Genomic DNA, 22856 nt, shown 5'->3' on the forward strand with positions numbered 1-22856 from the left:
ACCATCACCTCACAGCTATCCAAAGGACAGCCAAGAACAGCAGCTACATACAGTTGGAGATGCTGCTCCACATTCTGTGCTGCTCTTCTCTCTTCCTCCCTGGTTTGATGAGCAATACAACAATGAATACCAGTTTTTAAGGCCACTGCCCCTGACAGCTGAACACCTTCTGCAGTCATGAATGGCCAGAGCCACAAACAGCTGCTGCTGCTTTCACAAAAGGGCTGGATTTGCCTAACAGCCTGCCACCTCTGTTCATGACTGAAGCCCACAAGCAGACTGAAGGCCACAGAGCTGCCAAGCAATGGTCATTCAGGGTACATCAGTGCACCCAGAAGTGTCTATCTAAATACCTGTGCCAGCTGCATCCCAGACATATAAAGGGATATGTGGGCACACACCAGTCACCTCTCTTCCCCAAGCCTCGATTTCCACAGAAAAGAAAGAGGGAATGACAGTATGTTCCAGCACTCAACGAAGAGCCCTGGACCTTCAAAGATCACAAGATACAAAGGGGAACACCACACTGGTCCCTTCTTTTATAACTGCTTCACGGAAAAAAACAAGTAATACATGTTAGTAGTGACAGTGGCCAGATATTAAAGAAGAAATTCTGTGGTCACTAACCAAATTTCAGAATAGTTACATCAGTAGAAGGTTGCAAACTAAGCATTCTTCCCTGTAAATAATGCATCACAATTTTCCTAAAAGAAAACAAACAAAAAACCCCACATGCCATGGGTTTGGAATTACAAGTCTTATACTTCAGGGAATACACTGTTTTTTTACACATTAGGTCTATTCTGGGCTACAAGCCATTACTCGCCTCTGCAAGGCAAGCCAAACGCCATAATTACAGTGCTTTACAAATGAGGGAAAAGCAGTTCCTGCTGGTCTCAGAGAACTGATCTTATCTACTTGTCATCTGCTCTTCTCAGTACGGCTCCTGAAAATATAAGAAACAGCTTGCTCACTTCAGGTTGTACACAAGCTTGAAAAACTCTGTGTCGATGCACAGAAATATCTTCCTGCATTGTAATGGAATTATAAACAGACATGCACAACAAAATGCAATATATTCTATCCTGCATTAATGGCTCCTCCCTGCTTCCTGATAGCTTCTGCAAGGAGTGCAAACTGTTTATGTAGGAGCAATTTCTGTTATTTGGGAAGCTAGGCTAACCTTTTCCAATTCTAGGTCCAAGTCCTCCAGGGCCAAGATTCCTTGGCTAGCATACCATTCTTATGCATATCGCCTTTCAAAGAGCTGCATAAAGAGGTGGCTGTGAACTGCCTTAAATCACTGAAACTGAAAGAGGAAAAGTAGCTCACTGACACTTCTATTCCTCAAGTGGTATTTGGCATTAACCTGACATACCAGAGGACTCTCTCTTAAAGTATGGTTATCTTATGCATCAGTCTGTTTCACTCCATGTTGTTAATGGAATAGCAATACATTCAGGCAAGGGCTCTACACAGTATAGTGATAATTTTGACAAAAGCTTGATTCAGTGTGGCCGGTCTGTGGAAAAGTACAGCTTGACAATTGTTACCACCTGAGGTCCCCACCTGATTTAATGAGCCAAATCAACAGCCATCCTGATAAAGGCAAGTTTAATTTACCAAATTTTAATTGCACCTTCTTATATTCTTTGCAAATGCTGCTTTAATATTAGATTACATTAAATACACAGTTTGGTCTCTGTCCTTTCTTCTTTTCCAAGACTGACAAGGTTGCTGGTAAATACACATATGTTATGTGTGTAGTTCATATACAGTGTTACACATACACGCAACAAAAAGCAGCATGCATGTTTATCCCTGTCTCCTTTCCTCTCTTACCTCCATTCATTACTCCACAACACATGCTTTCTTAATGCAAATAAAAAACGCAGCAACCTCAAAGGGCTTTGATAAAAGCTCTCAAGGAATTCCTCTAAATTGAGAAGTTTCTGGAGTTTATTTCAATTTTCTACCATTCATGACTCCGATAAAAGGCCAGAAAATATGACAGGAGTACAATGTAAAAGCTATGAAACCAGAAAACCAATTAAAAGAGCTCAAAATGTCTTCTGAATTATGATTTGTTAGGCAAGCATAGTATTTCAAAGGGTACCGCTTTTTCCTTTTAATGTCTGAGATGGCAATACTGCTTAATGACAGATAAGCATAAACTGCAGCAATTAGAAATCTGCAATCATAACAACCCTGAGGATTTCAGTCGTAACATAGTGATGATCGTTAAAATATAGTCTTTGCTTGTACATCACAATATCCCTTGTGTTAAGCAAAACAGAAAAGGAATTCTCAACTTCTGCAACACCAAGACGTGTTTTGTTACAGTCTTCAGCACTTCCCAAGGCAATGTGTGATGCGTTTCGATTTCAATGTGAACTGACAAGCATAGAAAATAACAGCATTCTCACCTGGTTTTTCTGTTCTAGCTCTTTGACTGAACTTTGAAGTTTTTGCAGCTCCTGAACATACACAGCTACCTCCTGAGGTCCTTTGGCAAGTTCAGCTCTTAATTGGCTAATGGTAGCCTGAACAGACAAACAGAAAAATACACAATTAAAACAAAGCTTTGCATGCATAACCCAAACAAAAGCAAGATGACTGGTACCTAAATAAAAAACATCATGTATACAAATAAACAGCTTAAGAAAAAAATCACCTGCAAACTTATCTCAGAGCACCATCAACTACAGATGTACCATTCAGCATAATTTCCCAGCTGACATTCATTCATGTCCTATTTCAGAAGAGACATAAATTTGCCCTAATCCAATAGAAAGTGCCAGGTTGAGCCCAAAACCAACGAAAATCACAACAGATTATTCATTAATCATCATAGTCCTAGCTCAAGGTGAAACCCTCACAAGTCATTGCAGTTATGCAGACAAAATCTTTGCCTCCCTGGTAAGGGAAATTTAGTGGAAAAAGCACCAGAAGTGAGTCTGGCATCTGATGCAAACTTGGTGTGTGACTTTTGGACACATCAACCCAACCAGTCAGCAAAATCAGGGGAACAATATTACACCATGAAAACAGGACTGGTACCAAACAGAATACATCAATGACTGTACAGTATTTGAATACAGTGATGAAAGCAAACAAGAAAAGCATTTTAGACAGGTAACAATGGCTGCCCTATGGCATGCTGGGTATGAATGCACTCACTTTGAATACACTATATAATAGTGACCATTTTAAAGAAGTTTTCTTTCCTATTGTTCTCATAACCACACATTTCAGCATAAAGTTATAAATACTGAATTCAAGAATGAACTAAAGCAGTAGAACAGAAGTAGCAGACAATCAACATTCTATTTACAACCTTCCTACAGCAAAAGTAAGACCAAAGAGAACATATGAACACAGTATATGTCTACAAAGTGTTATTAATTCTGACTTTCTGTAACGCTGTGCTTTACAAGGCTGTTTCATTACAGAGCTGGTAGCTAAAATACATCCTGGGGTCTGTCTTTGGCAGACAAACATTCCAGGATGTTCTCAGAAAACAGAGTATGGATATTTCACTACTGAGAGAATATAACACAGAAAACATGCAGAAGCTTGATAAGGACATCACTGCAGCCTTTCAAACTAGAATTGCAGTTTATACACATAAAGATGCATTTCTCTCATTCAATTCACTAAACCCGTCTCACATTTCATTCTTAATATGGAAATATATAATGGATGAATATTCATTCCTGATATTGTCTGGCTGACAGGTCTCTATGATTAATGAACCAATAAGCAAACAGGAATGCATCTGTTTAACAACTTCTTGAAATTACCTTGATACTACAGAAATCTACTATAATAAAAAGCTTTCAAAAAAAATTACCTCAAATTTAAGTGTCTCCATTAGAAAGCAGAAAAAATAAAATGGATGTATGAAAGATGGAAATAAGCAGTCACAAAAGCTGTTAGTAGACACAGTTCCTCACATTTATTTTCAAATATTCCAGTGTTTTTAATGCCTTTGCTTAGTGGAAAATAAAAACAGTCCTGGCTTTATTAAATTTACCCATAATTTAATCTACTAACCTTGTTTAATTGTGTGGGCACTCAACTGAACGATCAAGTCTAGACCCTGTATTTTATAAACATTTATCAGATACTGAAACAAATCCCCATCTGCAGAGATTCACAGAAACGCTTAGCCCCACAGCAGTGCAGCTGTTTTCATAATGTGATTACTATGCAGGAGTCACTACTGTGAAAAACTAAACATGGAAAGAGTAGCTCAGAATGAACATTCATCTGAAAGATACAGACATTAGAGTTTCAGGTGCAACTCTGAAATAAGACATAACACCCAAGAAAAAAAAGAAAACAACAAATACATTTAGCTGACAATTGTAGAGCTATACAGAACATGTTTTCCCTTTCCTGCAGCATTTGAAGATGCTCATATAGGGTTTAAGATTATCTTTGTTATTCTCATTACCCAGGCCATAAATCTAACTTACTTTAAAGAAGTCTCACTTTGGAACCCAATATTACTATATGCATCCTCAGCCAGCTCAGCAAAATAGCCAAGGAGGGTTTAAAGAACCACTTTACTCTTTCAGCCCTTGAGGTGGTCTTAAAGAGCAAAGCTGAGATGAAGCATTGCCAAACTTTTATGGCCAGAATGAAGGACTTCCAATCAAGGGCTTCCATTTCTTGTTTTCTTATGGCTAACACTTTTCACAGTTGTGGTTTTTTTTGAGAAAAGTAGAAAAGTTTTTGCCACTATGACTTCAAGCAATTTTTATTTTTTTTAAAAAGTCTGATCTGTCACTTTATGTTGACAGAAAAGCTTTTATTTTGAACACATCTTGGGCTATTGTTGCCATATGCAGGAATTAAGCAGAGAAGACCAAAACACTCTGAGAGGAACCAGACTGCCACTGCTTACCATGATCTGCCATGCAGCAACTCAGTCTTCTCTGGTTCAGCCTACGTACTGATATAATAATATTATAATTGCTGCAATGTATTTTATAATCCTACATGTAAGACTCCTTATATGAATACTGACTAACAGCTAGGGGCATCATGCAGTCTTCTCCCCCATCTGCCGTTACTCCCAGGAGGACTGAAAAAACCTTCTTCATTTGTCTTTTTTCCTGTTAAAGGCTTCACTTTAAAGCTATATTTTAAAATGGCTAGTTATGTCAAAACTCAAACACGGCTAATTTGGAGGAACAGGAGCAATTCATGCTTCTGTGAGAATGTTTTAAGATGAAAGATTTTTGTTGTGCCCATGTCACTGTCATTTTATCTTCACAAGAAAACTAAATATCCAAAATCACAAAATACTATTGAGACAGTACTTTGAATTGAAATTTAAATTCTGCAGCATAGTTGTGCGATCTCACAGTTAAAACCAAATTACAATTATGCAGCAACTTACATGGCAACATAACCACATTATATTCATAACTCCAACTGTTACATTCCTTTTCTCATGTCTGATGAAGCTCTTGGTACACATAATTTTAACTTGAAAAAAGTGGTAAGATTCCTGTTTATACAATACTGTGCCCTTGCACAATTCCTGGAGCTCAACATATCTTTTGCAGGGGGTGGCAGGAGGGAAAGCCCTAAGGAGTTTAGAATAATGTCAGGCAGCACTTCTCTAAAGCTCTGCAGTGCAAATGAAGAAACAGAAAGTTAAAACAGCAGTTCTGAAATCTAGGGCACAAGAAACCCCAGAATAACAAGACGTCAGGAATCCTTCGCATCCACAAATCTCAACAGGATGGAGGATACTAGGAGAAACTACGGATACTCTCTAGGCATTCCCTCATGTAAGCTGGGGAATTCTGCAAGGACCCCACTTCACCAGTGACCACAGCTCTGCAGTGACAAGTTTTGCTGGCATTGCTGCATTGGTGGGGAACAACAGAAAAAGGGGAGGGCAAAATTAAAAGGTCTCAAATGCAGCTGACAGTCTTAAGTGACAATCATTACACTGTCAAGTCACCTAAAACTATACCAATCAACACACTAGTAAGATGCAACAACACCCAGCAAGAGAATTCTTCTGGAGGTATGCATTCACCTGCTCCTCAGTAGAATAAATTATAAAGCCTCTTTAGTGGTGCTGTATCTTTACTAGGATTTCTTGACATTATCTCTGTCAGAGATTTCTCTCACTGTCATGTTAAATGACATCAAACAGGCTGTAGCCAGGAGGGATCTGTGACAGTTTGAGGAGTAACATTCCCTCTTAAAGATCCAACTCAGAGCTGTTATATCCCTTCTTCTCCATCTTGCATGGAAGTGGAAGTGCTCACTGGCAGGAAAGCATAGGAACCAAAACCAAGAAAACTGAATATTTGCTGTGGAAGAGACAGTTAGTTTTGCTTCCTTAAACACAGAGTTATCATAAATTCTATATGTTTTCAAATCTCCTGTCAGCAATTCAAAGCTTCTTCCACTGACTAAGCCAAAGCAGAGGCAAGCCTTCAGAAAGTATTTCTGAAGAAGCCAGCATATTTTGCAGCTCAAGTAGACAGTGAGGTCTCTTTTAAATGGGATGAATTTAAAAGGTTCAAATCCAGGGAAAGAAAAAGAGACAAAAATGTAAAAAAAGAAACCAAACAACTAATATGAGAACAACAGATTTTATTTTCTACTTTAGGCTGCAACAACAAAAAGAGGAAAATGAAGGTGCTGTTGCCTGGAAACAGATTACAGGTGACATCCTGACATCTTGATCTTAAGACATGGTGAGGCCTGTCAGTCACTCACTTTTTGCTCTAGTAGGTAACAGGCAACACCGGAGGCCGTTATGCAGTGGATTGAGGTGGGTATGTGTGTGGAACAGATTTGTACCTTACACACAAAATATTCCTACAGTAAATAATAGGTATAGAAAGGCCTCCCATTTGACAGTAAAAACTAGAAGAAACAAAAATGAAAACCTGTTTATAATATCCACTGAGATTTTAAAATCTTGTGTAAGTTCAAGAATCAAATGTCACATAAGAATATTCAAATTATTACCTACTTTGTATTAATAATTTATTTTTCTATATTTTAATATTCTAGCATCCATTTTCAGACACATCAACTCAAATATTAAGCAAAACCATAATTTTCAGTAACAACTGTTTTTACCTGCACGTAGCTCAATAAAGGAAACAAGTCTTTGAATCACACAGACATTGCCCTATTTCTCTCTCTCAACAGAAAGAGCACAGCCCTGCCAGGTGGCTTTTTCTCTGCTGTTGGGTTCTTGTAAAAACTTTTTATGACAAGGAAAGGTTTTACAACAAAAAGTACAGGGGCTTTTGAGGGTACATATTGACAGAACTATACAATTTACTGTAATGAAGACATATGTCTATTATTAATTAGAAGATTCAGTTAAGAAAGAGGTTTTTTTCTCTACAATGAATTAATATTTTCCTTTTTCATATTAAAATCATTGCAAAGCTAACACACACATCTTTATGTATGACCATTACCTCTGAGTTAGCCTGCTCTGCCTGCAAATGCTTGCACTCATCTTTCAGCTTTTCAGATTCTCTCTCACGCTCCAGCGTCATTTTGTCCATCAGCGTCTGAACTTGGACCAGCTCCTTTTTCAGGACAGCCACATCTTCCACACCAGGCCTTTGTAGCTAAAAAGTAAGAGTGTAGCAATGAGCAACAAGTATAGACCTGCACAGCACATCTATACATGTAATACCCTGCAAAATTGCTGAAGGGTAGAGCATCAAACAAGCAGACTACGAGTAGGGTGAATTTTAATATATGTTAGAAACAACATATATTTCCTCACTGGAAAAACACTGAAAATGTAGGTCAGTGAAATAGAGCAGAAACAATGATGTTCTGAACTTTTTCAGCCCACAGGCAGACACCGCCAAGTTCAACAGAGTTTGACTTCTTTAAAACTGCATTTGCCAGCATTTAAGTATATCCTTCCCTTGACCTGAAAACAACAAAAACATCAGTGTGATGTGAATACCAGCTCTGTCTTTAAGTCTTCCACTGTACTCCTCTCCTTCTGTAGGTCCTGGGTCAGGTTTGTCACCTTCTGTTCTGCACCTTCCCGAAGGCCAATTTCTTCATCATACTTTGATTTAAGATCTAATAAGAAGGAAGTTGAATAAATAATCACTTGCACAAGTTGCACAAGTAGAGAACAGAATCAGACCTCATATTAATATACTTACCCACAATTTCAGTGGCCAGTTGTGCTGCTTTTTGCTCAAATAAGTCTTTCATTTGCTTAATGTTAAAATTTTCTACTTGGATCTCTTCTAGTTGCCGTTCTAATGATTCTAATTCCATAAAAAGAACAGTGTTATTATCTGGAAGAGCTAGGGCAACACAGATACTCATGCCCATATCAAACCACAGAGGCAAAAAAGCAATCCAAATTCACTTAACATCCAATTGGCCTAGCAAAGTGAACAACTTTACTTAAGTTAAATATCTAGAAGCATGATGCTGGAACCTGTCACTAGTTGAGTACCCTGCAGGATTAAGTACATATTGGTTTTCAGTTGTCACGAATAGCCCTTCAGATCACTGCAACATGCAACTGAACTGTGATTAAATGCTCTTCAATCGTGACCAGTCAGATGCTTTATGCACACATAAGGAAAATTTTATTTCATGAGTGCCTCATGGAGAAACAAATAGAGCAAAAATTATTGGTCCACAAAACATAACAAAACAGAAAAAAACAAAGAAATTCATTGTTTTCTTTGCTAGCAATGAGTACAGAAAAACACTAAATAAAACCAGCACTGACAAATGCTATAGCTTAAATACCAACAGTCACTGTATTTCTCGGCAAAAGACTTGTACTGAATGCTTGAATTTATTAAATGATTAAAAACAGGGGAACTCCTGTCTCACTTCTAGAAATTACAAACCCCAAGCCTCTGGAACATTTCCCCAGACTACAGCTATCAAGAGTTACCTATCTTAAGCACTTACAATAAACTTCCAGTAGTTGTACCGTTCCAGCTTTCTAGCTCTTTAATTTACCAAAAATGCTTTTTCATAAACCTAAAAGCTACAGTGAAAAAAAAATCAGAAATTCCAGAACAGCGCAGAACTCAATATAATAAAATGTTAGCCACCTGTAGATGTAGCCGTTGTCAATCCATCAGATTTAGAATCCTTAAGAAAACAGAATAAACACATTATTAGACAGTAGGAATAAAAACTACTACTTCCAAAGCTCATCCCATTTTTGTAAAAGCCAAGGAAATAAAGACTTCTGTGCTCAGATACTGCACAGCAGTATAAAAATACCCAATTTCAAACAGTTACATCTGGAAGACTGGGAAAGGCCAAGATGATTTTCTGTTTCATGTATCACTACACTATCCGGACTTGCAAGACTCTAGTAACAATCCTCTCCCCCTCCCTTTCCTCAATATTGAAATTTGCCCTAAAAACAGAGGTTACAGACATCATTAAATACATTCTGAGAAGGTATTCTGCCAGAAAGCAATTTCTGAAGTTCGTAACAATCCAGTATCTAAGTAGCTCACAGTAATCAAAGTGAGAGCTTCCTTAAGGCACACCACCATCTGCCTTGCCTTGTTTGCTCAGTTCATCTGTACATCTGTGAAATCACACCGCTGTTCTCCAAAAGTTCTTATGATAGACTCCAACGCCCTTTCTCATAACAGATGAAACACTACATTCGATTTATTTTCTTTAATAAACTCATTTCTGAATAAGCCCAACAGAAGGAAAAGACTGAACTGAACTTGTAGTGAGTAGTACGGAAGAATCACTACCTATTCTGACTTTCTTCTTCAGAATTATATATACAGTTACATTGTGGAAAGATAACTAGCTTTGTTTTCAAGAACATGTCAATATTCAAATTACAGAACTAACTAAATCAGGCCACGTGCCTTACAAAAAAGGTATTAATCTTCAATGTCAATGCTGATGATAAACCTGCTTCAAGTATTTTAAAGCAATTACTTGCTGCCGCTGCCCCTGCAATTTCTCTAGTTCTTTCTTCAGCTCTTCTGAATACCATCTCTCCTCCTAGCAGGAAAAAAGAAAATAAATAAAAAAAAAAAAAAAGGAGATCAGGGAGAGAGGGAGAGAGAACTGTAAATTTGGTTGCTTAAGACAGTGGAACACTTTTCAATTTGAAACAAAGAACCAAGTAAAAGTAAAATTCTTTTCCAACCTTCAGTGAAGCTTGCAAGTCTTGGACTTCTTGTCGGAGCAGTGATACTTCATCTCTGAACAAATATATCCACGGAGTGGAGAGAATGAATACGCACTGGTTATATTTTGTCAATTACATACAGGTTATAATGTGTTTTAAGTAACTGGAGTGATATCCATGTGTTACATAAATATAACTTACATAATCATAAATAATTCTTTTTAGATTTTTTGAAACTTGGAACAATACAGATTAATAGATACTTATTAGCTCACTTTGCATATCACTTGAAAAAATGCTAAGATATTAATTGGATAAGTAAAGAAAGAGATATGCAAAAAGTCTCATAAAAACAGAATGTAAATCTAAATTGGTGCACCAGCTCAAGTACAGGAGTTCAGAATGACAAAGCTGTGTACTGGGACATTTAACTGTTTTGCATGCCTTTTTATGAAAAGGACAGGTATATCCTCCTTCACTTCCCATACCATGCAAAGGAACACTGCTAAGAGACAGCACGCTATCTTACTTCTTTTGAAATACACAGTTACATAATTTTTCATCTACACAGCAAGACTGCATGCCCCACAGACACACTCACTTAATGGTCTGAATGTTTAAAGCCTTGGGATTTTAAATTCTCAAATTGCGTGCTCAAGCCTCCAGCCAAGCAAGAACACAAGATGCAAGGCTACCATTGTTACTAATTGATCTAGACAGCACCCTTCTAAATCACAGGTCTCCATACAGAATGGCACAACTATACATACAAGGATAATGTTGCATCACTGAGATACAGACACTCCAAATGTAGAATACACAGGTCATTAAAATAATGCAAACACACCCTTTCTTGTTGCTTGTACAGTGGCAACACTGAGAAGTACAGAGAATATGCATGTGTGAGTGCCAACGACAACAAATTCTTTCAGTTTTATACTACAGAATATTATTGCTGCTGTGCTGCATTATCCTATCCTCCACAGATGTTCTTTTAAATTACCTCATATTTAGGAGGAAAAAAGAAAAACAAAACAAAACAAAAACAAAGCAAGCTATGCCTTAGCTAAACTGGGAAGAAATAAGATTCAGCCTACGTTAGCACTATTAACATCAGGTCAGAGACATCAAGAAGCAAGTGAAACACAGGCACTTGAACCAGTGAAGCAAGAACTCCAAGGTCGACCAATTTTAATGGCAAAACAAACATGGGATACTGGGAGGCTATTTTTTTCTTCAGAGGAAGATTTTCTGCTATTGACGCATTATTCTGACTAGGAGAGACATTCACTGGAGGTTCACATATACGCCTTTACTGAGACAGGTGTAGCTGTAATCCAAAACCCAAATATTGGTCATGGGTGGAGAAGAGGGAGCAGCTTTCTTGCCAGTAAAAGTAAGGGTATGTAAATCAGCTAATAGTCACACCTAAGATTATAAATGAAATCTCAGACAGGTGAAACAGTTAACTATATTGAAGTTGGGCCTGCACATATATCAGATCTGCTACACTAAAGCATTTAAGATGCTCTGGTCTTTGTAGCAAATAAAAGGTTTTAAGCTGTATAAAAATAGTTTATAGCAGAGGGGAAGGAGGAGGGGAGAAGGAAAAGAGAGAAAGTTTGTAATGTAAGGACCCTTCTACAGTAGTTGCCTCAATATTCCCAACACAGTTTTGTTTTACAGGTTTAAGGCGAAACCTAAATGCAATTTACCTGACCAGTGGAAAATTAACAGGGGGAAAAAAAACGTGTAAGGGATCACTGTAGATACTGTAACTCTGTTTTTCTTACTGCCATCCAAATCCTCACCAAATCACCCTTTCTGCTAGGGCTGTTACAACCCCTTCTTCCTCTCAGCACATCCGAGCCTCACCATCTCACAAGTCCTTACTAGCTTTTCCTTATGCTCCACTCCATTCCCCATCTGTAACACCAGTGCCTCCATCCTAGCACCGAATACCAATGGCCTTGCTGAATCACACTGGGGAGAGATACCTGATTTACTCTTGGCATTTAATTATGGTACTTTACAGGGGGGGATGGGGGGAAGAGGGCACAAATGTAATTCACACTACCCAGCTTTATCTATTGACTAAATAAGGAACTTCACCTCCCAGTCTTGGTCCTATGAATTACACGTAAGCTTCACTCCTAGACTGCTAACAGAGTGGCTTCCTGCTGCAGGCTGCAGTATTTCTTTAATGCAGTATTCCAAGTCTCAGAAAAACATGTTTATGTTGAATTGGAGTTTTCTCAAGCAAGCATGAAACTGAGAAACATTTAAGAATGCCACACTAACAGGAAGAAAAAGCTCATGTGTTACACAACAGCTCTCAGCAGACTCCCTTTGCTCCATCCAAACTCCCTGACCTTGTCCACTTTTTCAATTATATGAGAGAAAACAAAACCACTTGTCCTTAAACTGTCAAGAGCCAGGAAAAAAATAAATACATTTCCCCAGCCAACATCTGGTTGACATTGTAAACTTGCAGGCATAAAAATAAATCTTTCATAAACTATATAAACAATATAGTTATGACCAATAACTCCCCCATGTGACTGCTATTATTCTACTAAGGGTATCATTTCAGGTCTAAGTAATATCACTCCAAAAAGGCTTAAATCAGACGGAGTAGAAACTCATTCTTGAATAAATGTGCACATAGGAAGCCCAATATAACTCCACTAGTACCCTACCACTTTCTCCTAAAAATAAAGACACAATTTTGACTTCTTTGTGGCAGCAGCTGGGAGAGAAGGCAGCTTTCTACAAAGAAAGGGCTCATCCATGCACGAAGACATGACCTCTGCTAACACTGGCTGTTAACTGGCTTGCCAGCTCTGCACAGGACTGGGGAGATATGGATCTTCATTTGGATAACTACTGAAATATGTTACCTTACACACTCTCTTTCACTGAAGAACGGGCCTCTCTTGAGTTAATTACATAAATACATGTATTTCTTTCAATGTAATTATTTATCATTTTAGGTCACTTTTCTACTAGTGACAAAACATTTGAAGCATTTACTTCCCAGCATAGGCAGAAGTCAGCTCTGCTCACAGGTGACAACCTGCGGGGTTGTGCAGTGTGTACCTCAGTTTGCTGAACGAGGTGTTACAAACCCTTCCTCCTCTCAGCAATTCTGAGCCTCACCATCTCGCACATCCTTACTAGCTTTTCCTGATGCTCCACTCCACTGCTGTGCTCACTCTGACACTGCTGCGTACAAACCAAGGGAGTTTGGAGGAGTGTGACAAAACAGCAGCAGTGACTGTCATCTACAACAGTCCAAAACAAACACTGAACAGACAAAGAACTAGCAGGAAGCAAAAGGAAACCTACCTAGGAGTAAATTTTACCCTTAAGAAAAAGCTCCCCATACCACCACAGGCAGACTACTCAATTAAACTTTTCTAGAGAAAGTTGTGCACTACCAGTTCCTGCTACATACCACTGGTCTCAAAACAGCCTGATATGTCTCCTAGGACTATATTTAAAAATATAGTTTTGATCAAACAGTTAAATAAAATAAATTAGAGAGGATTTCTGAAGATCAGCATGGAGCTTCTGGAACACAGAAGGAGAATTAGTAACACAGAAGGAGAATTAGTAACACAGAAACTTCTCAGATTTGCAACTAGGCAATATGGGAACTTATTTAGACAAACACTGATGTTATAATTACCCAGTAAGTACCCTAACCACCCAGGGCCAAAACTAGGTTTCTTCTTCATCTTCAGCGTTGTCCTTCCCCACTCCCAAAAGATGACATTTCAGCTCTATGATGGAAATTGGGAGGAACCTGTATTTTTTCTGACACACTCCTAAAAATCATGCCAGTCTGTAACATTGCACTGTCAGCTGCATGAGAATTAACTAACAATATAAACATGTGTATCTGATTTTCATTTATTGTCAGATCAATATCAGCCAATGTAAGTTTCAACCTGCTTTTTAATTGTAGTTGGAAATGAGGCATGAATATTTAAATACTTGGCTACATAATTAAATGTTCAAATTAATACAGCCTTCAGTGTAATTAGAAGCAGTTCAACAATGACACAAAAGCACATGCACAAATGAATACTATTGCACCTTTCTGGTGACAGATGACCTCCCCCTCCACGAGTTGAATCAATGCCAGAATTATGAACTGCTTCATAGTGCTTGAACAGCTCCTCAGCTGATCCATGAGACTTCATACAGAGAGGACAAATAAAGCCCTATTACAAAAAGGAAAAGAAAAAAAAAAAAGAGGTGAGAAGTAAAATTATATTTTTTCCACCTTATTTTTACACAGAATTCTAAAATTTGTTTGCACATCTAAATGGTAGCAGACACAATTGTTAAGATTCATACTAATTATTTCATGCTCCGATAAAAGTTTTGGCAATTAAAAAGTTAGACAATGCCTACAAAAGTCATATTCCATTATCCAGTGGTTTTTTCCCCAAGAGAGCTACACACTAGCAACAAAACCATTATTTAGAAAAATAAGAAGTCATTTCAGAAGGACTGTTTTACAATTTCTTCTCCCCAAGAAAGGAACTTTCCATACAGCTTTTCACAAAATCACATTCTTCTTCCAAAGAGGAGGTAGGGTTTGGAGTTTGGTCATAAAAAAAGGAGATACAAAACCTCACTTTAAAGCACAGCTATTCATACACCTACTACCACTATATTTACACTACTGATTTTAATATGGGCCAGAAGATTAAGAACTACTTTTTACCTTGCATATAATTAATTAGTAAATGCAATTCAGAGAAATACTACCTCAAGAAAATCAGATCTCTACAGTGTAAAGAATCAAAAATCATCTCTTTTCATTCCAGCATATTTACTGCAAGCTTACCAGAGTGAAAAATTAGCAGAGCGATGCCCACGTACAAATCAAAACAGTAAATATTATGTACCTCTAAACATTTGTGGAGTGTCCAAACTGCCACTTAACAGAACTACCATCCATCTCATTTTATCTAGCAATCTATTACACCTGCTTTTAAGTGCTGGACTTTATATTGGTCCTTCACTCATTTGGTTATCATGCCAACTCCAAGCTCAATTACCATTTACGCTACAGCCCATATGCACCACGGTGTCAGAACGGAGACATTTCAGAGTGAGAGGAAATAATTTAGTCTCCTGCTAAAGGCTCCCTGTAATTTCAAACTGTGCAAAGAGAACCTCGTGAAAATGAGATTAAGGCCTCCTGTTTCTTAAATTCATTTCAGATAATGCTTTTGCACACTCATATGTTACCCTTAAGTCTCTTACGCCAGTACAAATAGTAGTGTCCTCCAACACTACACCAAGGCTCTCCAATATCCAAGATGAGAGTACTCCTGCGGGATTATCACACTTCACGTAACATATGCTCCTGTATGATTTTTGAATGACATATGAAGAGTTTTGACTCTCTTTGCTGCTCTTAACTTTGCATTTGGATGTTAATAGACAAGCCACAAAACTTTAAATTAGCACAAAGTGAACATAATGAAAGTGTATGTTGATAACCACAATAGAACTAATTTTCTAAGTTGACATTCATAGTAATTTGTTTGACCAGTCACTAAGAATTCAACAACTAAATATTTACATGGATTTAACCCTGGAGAACCATCATCTTCATCTACTCAAACATGGCTGAAGCTCCAGAGCACTGAACAGAGACTTTGTAACTGCTATTACTTGTTGAGCGTTTCAGAATAAATAATACAGTTGCTTGTCAAACATATCATATTGAAGACTAATTTTTGCATAACTACATCAAACAAAAACAGTATACTCCTTCCTAAGCAGACAAGAGGCATTTACCCTTAATAATTTTTTACTTATTTCCAGAATTGATCACCACAGTTTCACTCCAGATCAAACCAAGTTAACTCATATATATGTATACATGCCTAAATGGGTACAGAAAATCAGTTAAGCTACTAGGTTCCCCATAATGCTTATCTGATACAATTAGCATATAATTATATGACAGCAGTGACAGTCACTCTGAGCAAAAGAACCAGAGGGAGATTCCTGGCAAATAGCAATGGCAATGAACTATAGGACGGGTCAAAAAACAAGGGATTTATTTTTGCTAGTAGGTGAAAGCAATCTGTCTCATACAGCGATGCTGCAGCAGCCTGCTTTTGGGATGAAATGCTACTGAGCAGTTCTCAATGTTTAGTTTAGTTTCCCAGGGATGGGAAAGTCTGCTGTTCACAAAGAAAAACAAATGTTCCTCATAGGACCAGTAAGTGCATCTGGAATGAAGAAGTGTAGAAAATTGTTCTGGCCTCTCCTTTTTGCCCTTTAGTTCTTCCCATTTAAACTGCAAAATGGGTCTCTTTGCTTGGTTTTTTGTGGTTGGGTTTTATTCTGTGGAAAGAGGAGCCCTGGAGAAGAGGAAAGAATAGATTATATGTGCAGTTAGCCCAAAGTGACAGCAACCATTGATTTGTCTCAATTATTAGGCAAAGCCAACCCAAGATTTCCCAGGCAGGCAGATCAGAAGGCAGTGGCTGCAAGGATGAGGGGCCAGAGGCAGAACAGAGCTGTTATGCCAAGGGAACGTGCTGCGGCTGAGAGCCCACAGGGCGGATGGGAGCTCAGGGAGGGGCAGGGGGGCAGGCGCACTGTCACCAGCAGAGATGGGAAGCATAGACAAAACCTCCTCTTTGTGGTAGAAACGCCCTTCCACTCACACAGGCAGGGATAAAAACTGCATCACCCACGAGCCCCAGCCTACCATGACTAGGGCTGGCCTTGCTTTTGGGGGTCCTGGCACTGTCGGAGTCAGTGCTGGCTTACAGCTCCCACACACACCCTTACTCAAATGCAATGTTTCCTACAGGTCTGACACACAAGCTCTAACAGAGTAAGATATCCCCCTTTTGCAACAGGGCATCCTTGCTAGGGAAAATGCCATCCTTCCTGCACAGAGCTGGGGTGGGCAGGAACACCTGCAGGCACCTACAGCTGCAGGCACCTCAGCTCACACACCACAGCCTTAAAACAGCACAAACCCAGGACCTGGCTGTGTCTCGCAGGCTGATAATATTCCAAAGTCAGCAGCACTTATTCAGTTCTCACTGATTAGACCTTTCTGGGCACCAGACAGTAAGAGACAGAAGTGTAAAGTTTTCCTGAGCCTGCAACTATTAGCCCCAGGTGACAATCTTGTTCAGGGACCTGGGTCAGTGGGTTTCTCACATTATCTTTAAAAAAAAAATAATAAATAAAGCCATAAAAATATCTCTCTCTGAGCACCATCTTGAGATGAATTTTGAAGAATATATGCACAAGTGTATTTTACTAATCTAAAGACAAATGTGTGAGAAGAAGGAAGAGAGAAAGAAACCTGATGGTCTGAGATGCTTAAACCTGGTAAGCATTTTTGTTAGTTTGTAGGAACTTACATCAAGTGCAAGATATTCCTATATCAGGACCATGCCCGCCCTGGATAAAGAGGAGCTTATGCAACTACAACCATGAGATGTAACATTGCTCAACACAACTTGGGGGAGCTGAGGTGTCCTTTACAATAAGTCTGCACTTGGCTCCCTTAATTAACAGACACTTCTTTACAGAAGAAGCAAGTATGAGAGCAACGTTCTTGTATTTGCAGAAGGAATAATGCCTGGGGAGGCACTCTTTATCAGGGAGTTTAGTGATAGTACGAGGGGTAATGGTTTTAATCTGAAAGAGGGTAGATTTAGATTAGATATTAGGAAGACATTTTTGACTGTGAGGGTGGTGAGGAACTGGAACAGGTTGCCCGGAGAAGTTATGGATGCCCCATCCCTGGAGGTGGTCAAGGCCAGGCTGGATGAGGCTTTGAGCAACCTGGTCTAGTGGGAGGTGTCCCTGCCCATGGCAGGGGCGTTGGAACTAGATAATCTTTAATGTCCCTTCCAACCCAAAACATTCTACTACTCTATATACAACATGCAGAGTTACACTTTTCAAAAGGCTGTATTTGCCAAAAGACACTTGGATTTAGGAGTTACTCCGCCACAGCCATGGAGAAGTGAAAGGCAATTCATATTCTTCATTTAATAAAAGCAAAGACATCACTTACAGCCCCAGCAGCACTGCACCGTAAGTCATAACTCCCTAACTGATGTTTGTAATTGAGCTTTATCTTTCACTTAGAGAGAAAAGAGCCTAAAAGAAATTAAATTATTAGTTGGGGTTTGTTTTTATAAATAGAGAACCTTTTCACCATGAAATGACAATTTATTGAATCCAAAGCTTTTTGCAGATGCCTGTCAGTTAATGGAAAACAAAACCACAACCACAACCACCACATGCACAAGTTTTTATCAGGAAAGAGTTCTTACGATCACCACAGAATTTCTGAAGTGAGACTGAGCAAGAACAGTAAAAAAGAAAAGGAGTACAAACCAAAACCCTATATACATGCACAAACAAGCCACAAGGAGTCAGCACACAATTTACAGCTCAAAATAGTCCCTGGCCCAGCAGTCAAGTAAGTCATGTAAGAATGAGAGAGGTGCTAAACTTCAAATCCCAATCTTCTGATCTCAAGGGAAATGTTTTCTTTCAGGTGGGCGCCTGTGAGCCATGCCGAGCAGGCAGCACCTCCGCAGCACCACACTGTTCACGGTGGGACAGGTCTTCCTCCGTGCAAAGACTCCAAACCACACTGGTTTCACTCGGAGCGGAACAGAAATTGCTATGTAGAAGTTTTGTAAGAAAGTGTCTTGCCTCACCTTGAGCTGTAATGCCAAATTTTACCAAAGATCTCAGACTTCATGGAAGCACCAGAAGCTTCTTTACTTGCTTTTCTCAAGAAAGACTTATGAATAAGCCTGCAGAAGAACATTTGTAGCTATTTTTCTCCCCTCTAAGAGTTAAGATTTACTTTCAGATCTGACAAAATTAAGCTCCTCGGTGCCCTCTCTCCTAAAAGGTAAATGATTCCTTTCAGGTGACATTAATATTCGCACAAATCATTAATAACAGCATTCTGTGGGAAGTGTGCCAGGATGTTAAAAGCAACACTGGAAGGAAAGTCTCGCCACAAGAACTATTACATTTATCTCTATTGCAATAACATAATTTACAGGGCTACTAACCGTTGGAAGAACTTTGGCTTCCCACACCAAAACACGCTGAACAGCGAGAGGAGAGGCACAGACCCACAGGCACACGGTACACCACCAGACTGACTGCAGGCTATTGTAGAGTCCTGCTAATCCTCAGACTATTTTAAAACTGGTTCAGAAACAGTTTAGGTAACATAAAAATTAATGTATAAGACTGAATAGAGTCCGTTTCCCTGGCTTCTCCTTGTACAAACAAGGGGAAAGTAGGGTGGTGGTGTAAAAATATATTTCTGAAAATCCCAGCCTTCTCTGAATATTGTCTTACTTGCAGTGTTTTTTTCATCACCATTCCGCACAAACCTGATCCAATTAAGTTGTATAGCAGGACAAGATATTTTGAAAAGCAGTATTTTCTTAACTCAGTAGCGAAGAAAATTGAAGATTTTCAAAGATATTCCCTCGAGAGGATGAAGGCTCCCACTTGAGGTTTAAAGAATAACAATTTACTTGTAGGTGTCTACTCCCCAATCACTACCAATGTAGAGCTATCCAACACAGTTAATGGCGGAAGAAACTAGTCAGCTGACCTAATAAATGTCTATACCATATGTAGGGTCAGCATAACAGCTCCCTGGGCTCCATCAATAACCAGAGCTTGACACACCTACACATACATATATTAAATCTGTCTTCATCTGCCAACTGCTCTTTTTTCCCCAGAGCTTTAATGAAATGGTCCTTGCAGAGTTAATATGAAATCTTGTCTTAAGTAATTAGTGAGTAAAAGCACAGCTTACTTTATTCAAAGCTCCTTTTTCACAAATTATAACTGGAATTATCTGGCAGTAAGATGACACTTCTTGAGGAACAGTCCCATGGGCAAAACAATTTTTACAGGCTGGAACTCAGATCTGCTCATCTAGTTGGAGTCCAAGAAAAAAGGTACTCTATTTATAAAGTTTGAAAGTCACACACATAGCTACCCAGCTTCCTTCCTTAGCATCCTCCTGAAAGATCTGATGACTGTCTCGCCTATTTTCCAATCCTATTTCAATATTGCATAGAAGTGGTCCCATTTAGGCTATGATTGCTGCTGATCTACAGCTGTACATGGTAGAGAGTCATATAGCATGAACAGCAGGCACGGAGCTAAGTTCGCTAATACAAAGAGAGCTTCTGCAACATCTTGAATTTTTATCACAGCAATTATGTCATAAGTCAAGATTAAAGAACCAAGGAACTTTGCTGTTTTCCACTGAGAAGTCAATTTTATTCCACAAACACTCTTCTTGAAAAATATTTAAGTACTATGGTGCAAAGAAGAAAACAAACAAACAAAACAAAACAAGAACAACAAAAGAACCACAAACCTCAGGGAATTTCAGTATAATTGATACTTTTACCACAAGAAAAGATGAGTGACTATTCTACCATACACATGCTATAGGACAGCATAGCCCAATCCAGTATGCACTTTAACATGCCTGACATTGACATGACCAGACTAAGTTTAAATAAATTTGAGTTTCTGGGCCTCACCTTTTACAGGACAGGTTAGGAACTGTCTTAGGGACAGAGAACAGAAACGTACTCATGTTTCAGAGCTGAAAGATGTGTCAAGTAGTTTCTAAGTTTTATTTCCGAAATATATACTGAAGCAATTGACTGAATCTTCAGGAAGTTCTCAGAAGCAGATTAAACTGTCTGCCTAGACAGCAAGGGCAAGACCATATTTCATCACTTATTTCAGAAATCTTATATACTGATAAAAAAAAATCAAGAGACAAGTAGGGAAAAAAAAACCACAAAGAATTAAGTGTTTTCAAAGAAAGACAAAAACATTCTTGCACAACTAGTATGCAAATTAACACTCTAGGCAATCCTGCTATGAAAAGTCTGTTCAGAAAACATCAGGGTCATATCTTTTTATTAGCTAAGAAATACACATTTACTAAACATCTGCACAGTTAAACTGTTTAAAAATTGCCTTAGATTTAGCCTAGTTGTAAATAAGACTATGTATCTGTAAGGCATCGAGGACACGATTGAAAGTGATGGGGCATAGCTGAGCCCTTTCTCAAACCATTCAAGTGGAGTGGGGAAAGTCTTGTCCAAGACTTGACAACTCAGTTGCGTGTTGGAGTTTTTTTGCACAATGAAAAGTGTAGATATGGTGCTCAGGGCCATGGTTTAGTGGGTTAGGTGGTGTTGGGTTGATGGTTGGACTTGATCCTTGAGGTCTTTTCCAGCCTTCACGATTCTATGGTCCATGTTAAGACAATAGATATTAACAGCCACTATATTCTAAATATTGCAGGAGTACCATACAGTGGTTTTTTTGGATGCCTGAGGAGAAAACGGGAAGTCTGAAACTAAGCCTCTCTAACTGACTCACTGTTTAGATGTCCTGAACATCCAACAGAGACAGTCAGGAAATGCTGGACACAGTTTAGAAATGTATCATTCCTTTAGGAAAAAGAAAACAGAACAGAAGAAGCCACACAGCTTTTTTTAGTGACACCACTATACATGAAAGTTGGGGAACAATGTCCCTGTTTGGAAACGTGGCAATGCATGTGACTTCCATATGGCATTTGTTCGGCTGAGTTGGCTGTATATGGACAGAGACACTTGCCAACATTTTGGTGGTTGTTCCTGCAGCTGAATAAGCCTTTGTCTTTTAAAGTAAGGCTTCACTAGTCTTTGGGGGGCAGGGGACAATATTTCACTGTCATTTTCACCAGTTATCATATGGTGAAAATTGAGGGCGGCACAGAGAGCTGTTTAAGAGGAAGACCATATATAAGGCTGCGTGCGAGTGGCCTTTCCCACAACACAACATGAGACACCTTTGGGAACTGCAGGAGCGGACACCTGTGACTGAAGAACAAGACCAACTTTCACCGCATGGAGGACAGAGAGGAAGGAAGGGCAAAGAGAGCAGAGGCAAATGACCTTCCTTACTAAAATTTTCATCAGCAGGGAGGGTGTATCAGTAGAAGACAGGTTAGTGAAGAAAGCTATAGGCAAAATTAAAAGCAAGGTACTAATGCTTCTGGCAATCAAGTGATAATTTTTCAGGTCTCACAACATCTGACCAAACACTGCCCTTGCAACATGCCCCATCTCCATGTTTGAGGTGAATGCATTGGCAAAAAACCTGAACTCAGGAGCTTCTTCAGCATTCTTTCCAACAAAATGTATTTGACCTTTTCACAGTAGTATCCACAAGCAACAGAAAGCCTAACACACCAGTCTAAGTCAGCCAAACTCAGCAATGGTTCATATGTCTGCTACGTAAGATGACACTGATAACATTATATTCTTCTTATAATGCTGACTCAGGAATGGCAAAAATGGAACAGCAACAACTTGGTTATGTTGCTGCTTCACAACAACAATGGGCTTGTTGCAAAGGTAAACTATCATTTTCCATCAACAAATGCAAACCACCAGCTTCTCAGTAGGCGAGGATTTTAAACTTTACATATTAGTAATCATGATAATGACTAACAGACTTCCCCACTTCTTCAGTGCTTCTATGCAGGCTGATATAATAAAAGATCAAACTGGGAAAAAATCTATATATAGACATATTAATATATATATATTATAATTTCTAT

At 38.8% G+C, this 22856-nt stretch overlaps 1 protein-coding gene across 1 annotated transcript in view; it reads right to left on the reverse strand.

Annotated features, from left to right (window-relative positions):
• EEA1 (early endosome antigen 1) overlaps positions 1–14391 on the reverse strand; it is a gene marked incomplete at its 5' end in the record, with an annotated part of 46661 nt that extends 32270 nt beyond the window's left edge. The window contains 8 exon segments of the mRNA XM_010075528.1: positions 2427–2543; positions 7473–7628; positions 7979–8100; positions 8187–8294; positions 9105–9144; positions 9967–10032; positions 10181–10235; positions 14264–14391. Coding sequence (XP_010073830.1) covers positions 2427–2543; positions 7473–7628; positions 7979–8100; positions 8187–8294; positions 9105–9144; positions 9967–10032; positions 10181–10235; positions 14264–14391 — 792 coding nt within the window.
• Between the last annotated feature and the right edge of the window lie 8465 nt (positions 14392–22856).

Source organism: Pterocles gutturalis, unplaced genomic scaffold (assembly GCF_000699245.1).
Source record: "Pterocles gutturalis isolate BGI_N339 unplaced genomic scaffold, ASM69924v1 scaffold25432, whole genome shotgun sequence".
NCBI classification, from domain to species: Eukaryota; Metazoa; Chordata; class Aves; order Pterocliformes; family Pteroclidae; genus Pterocles; species Pterocles gutturalis.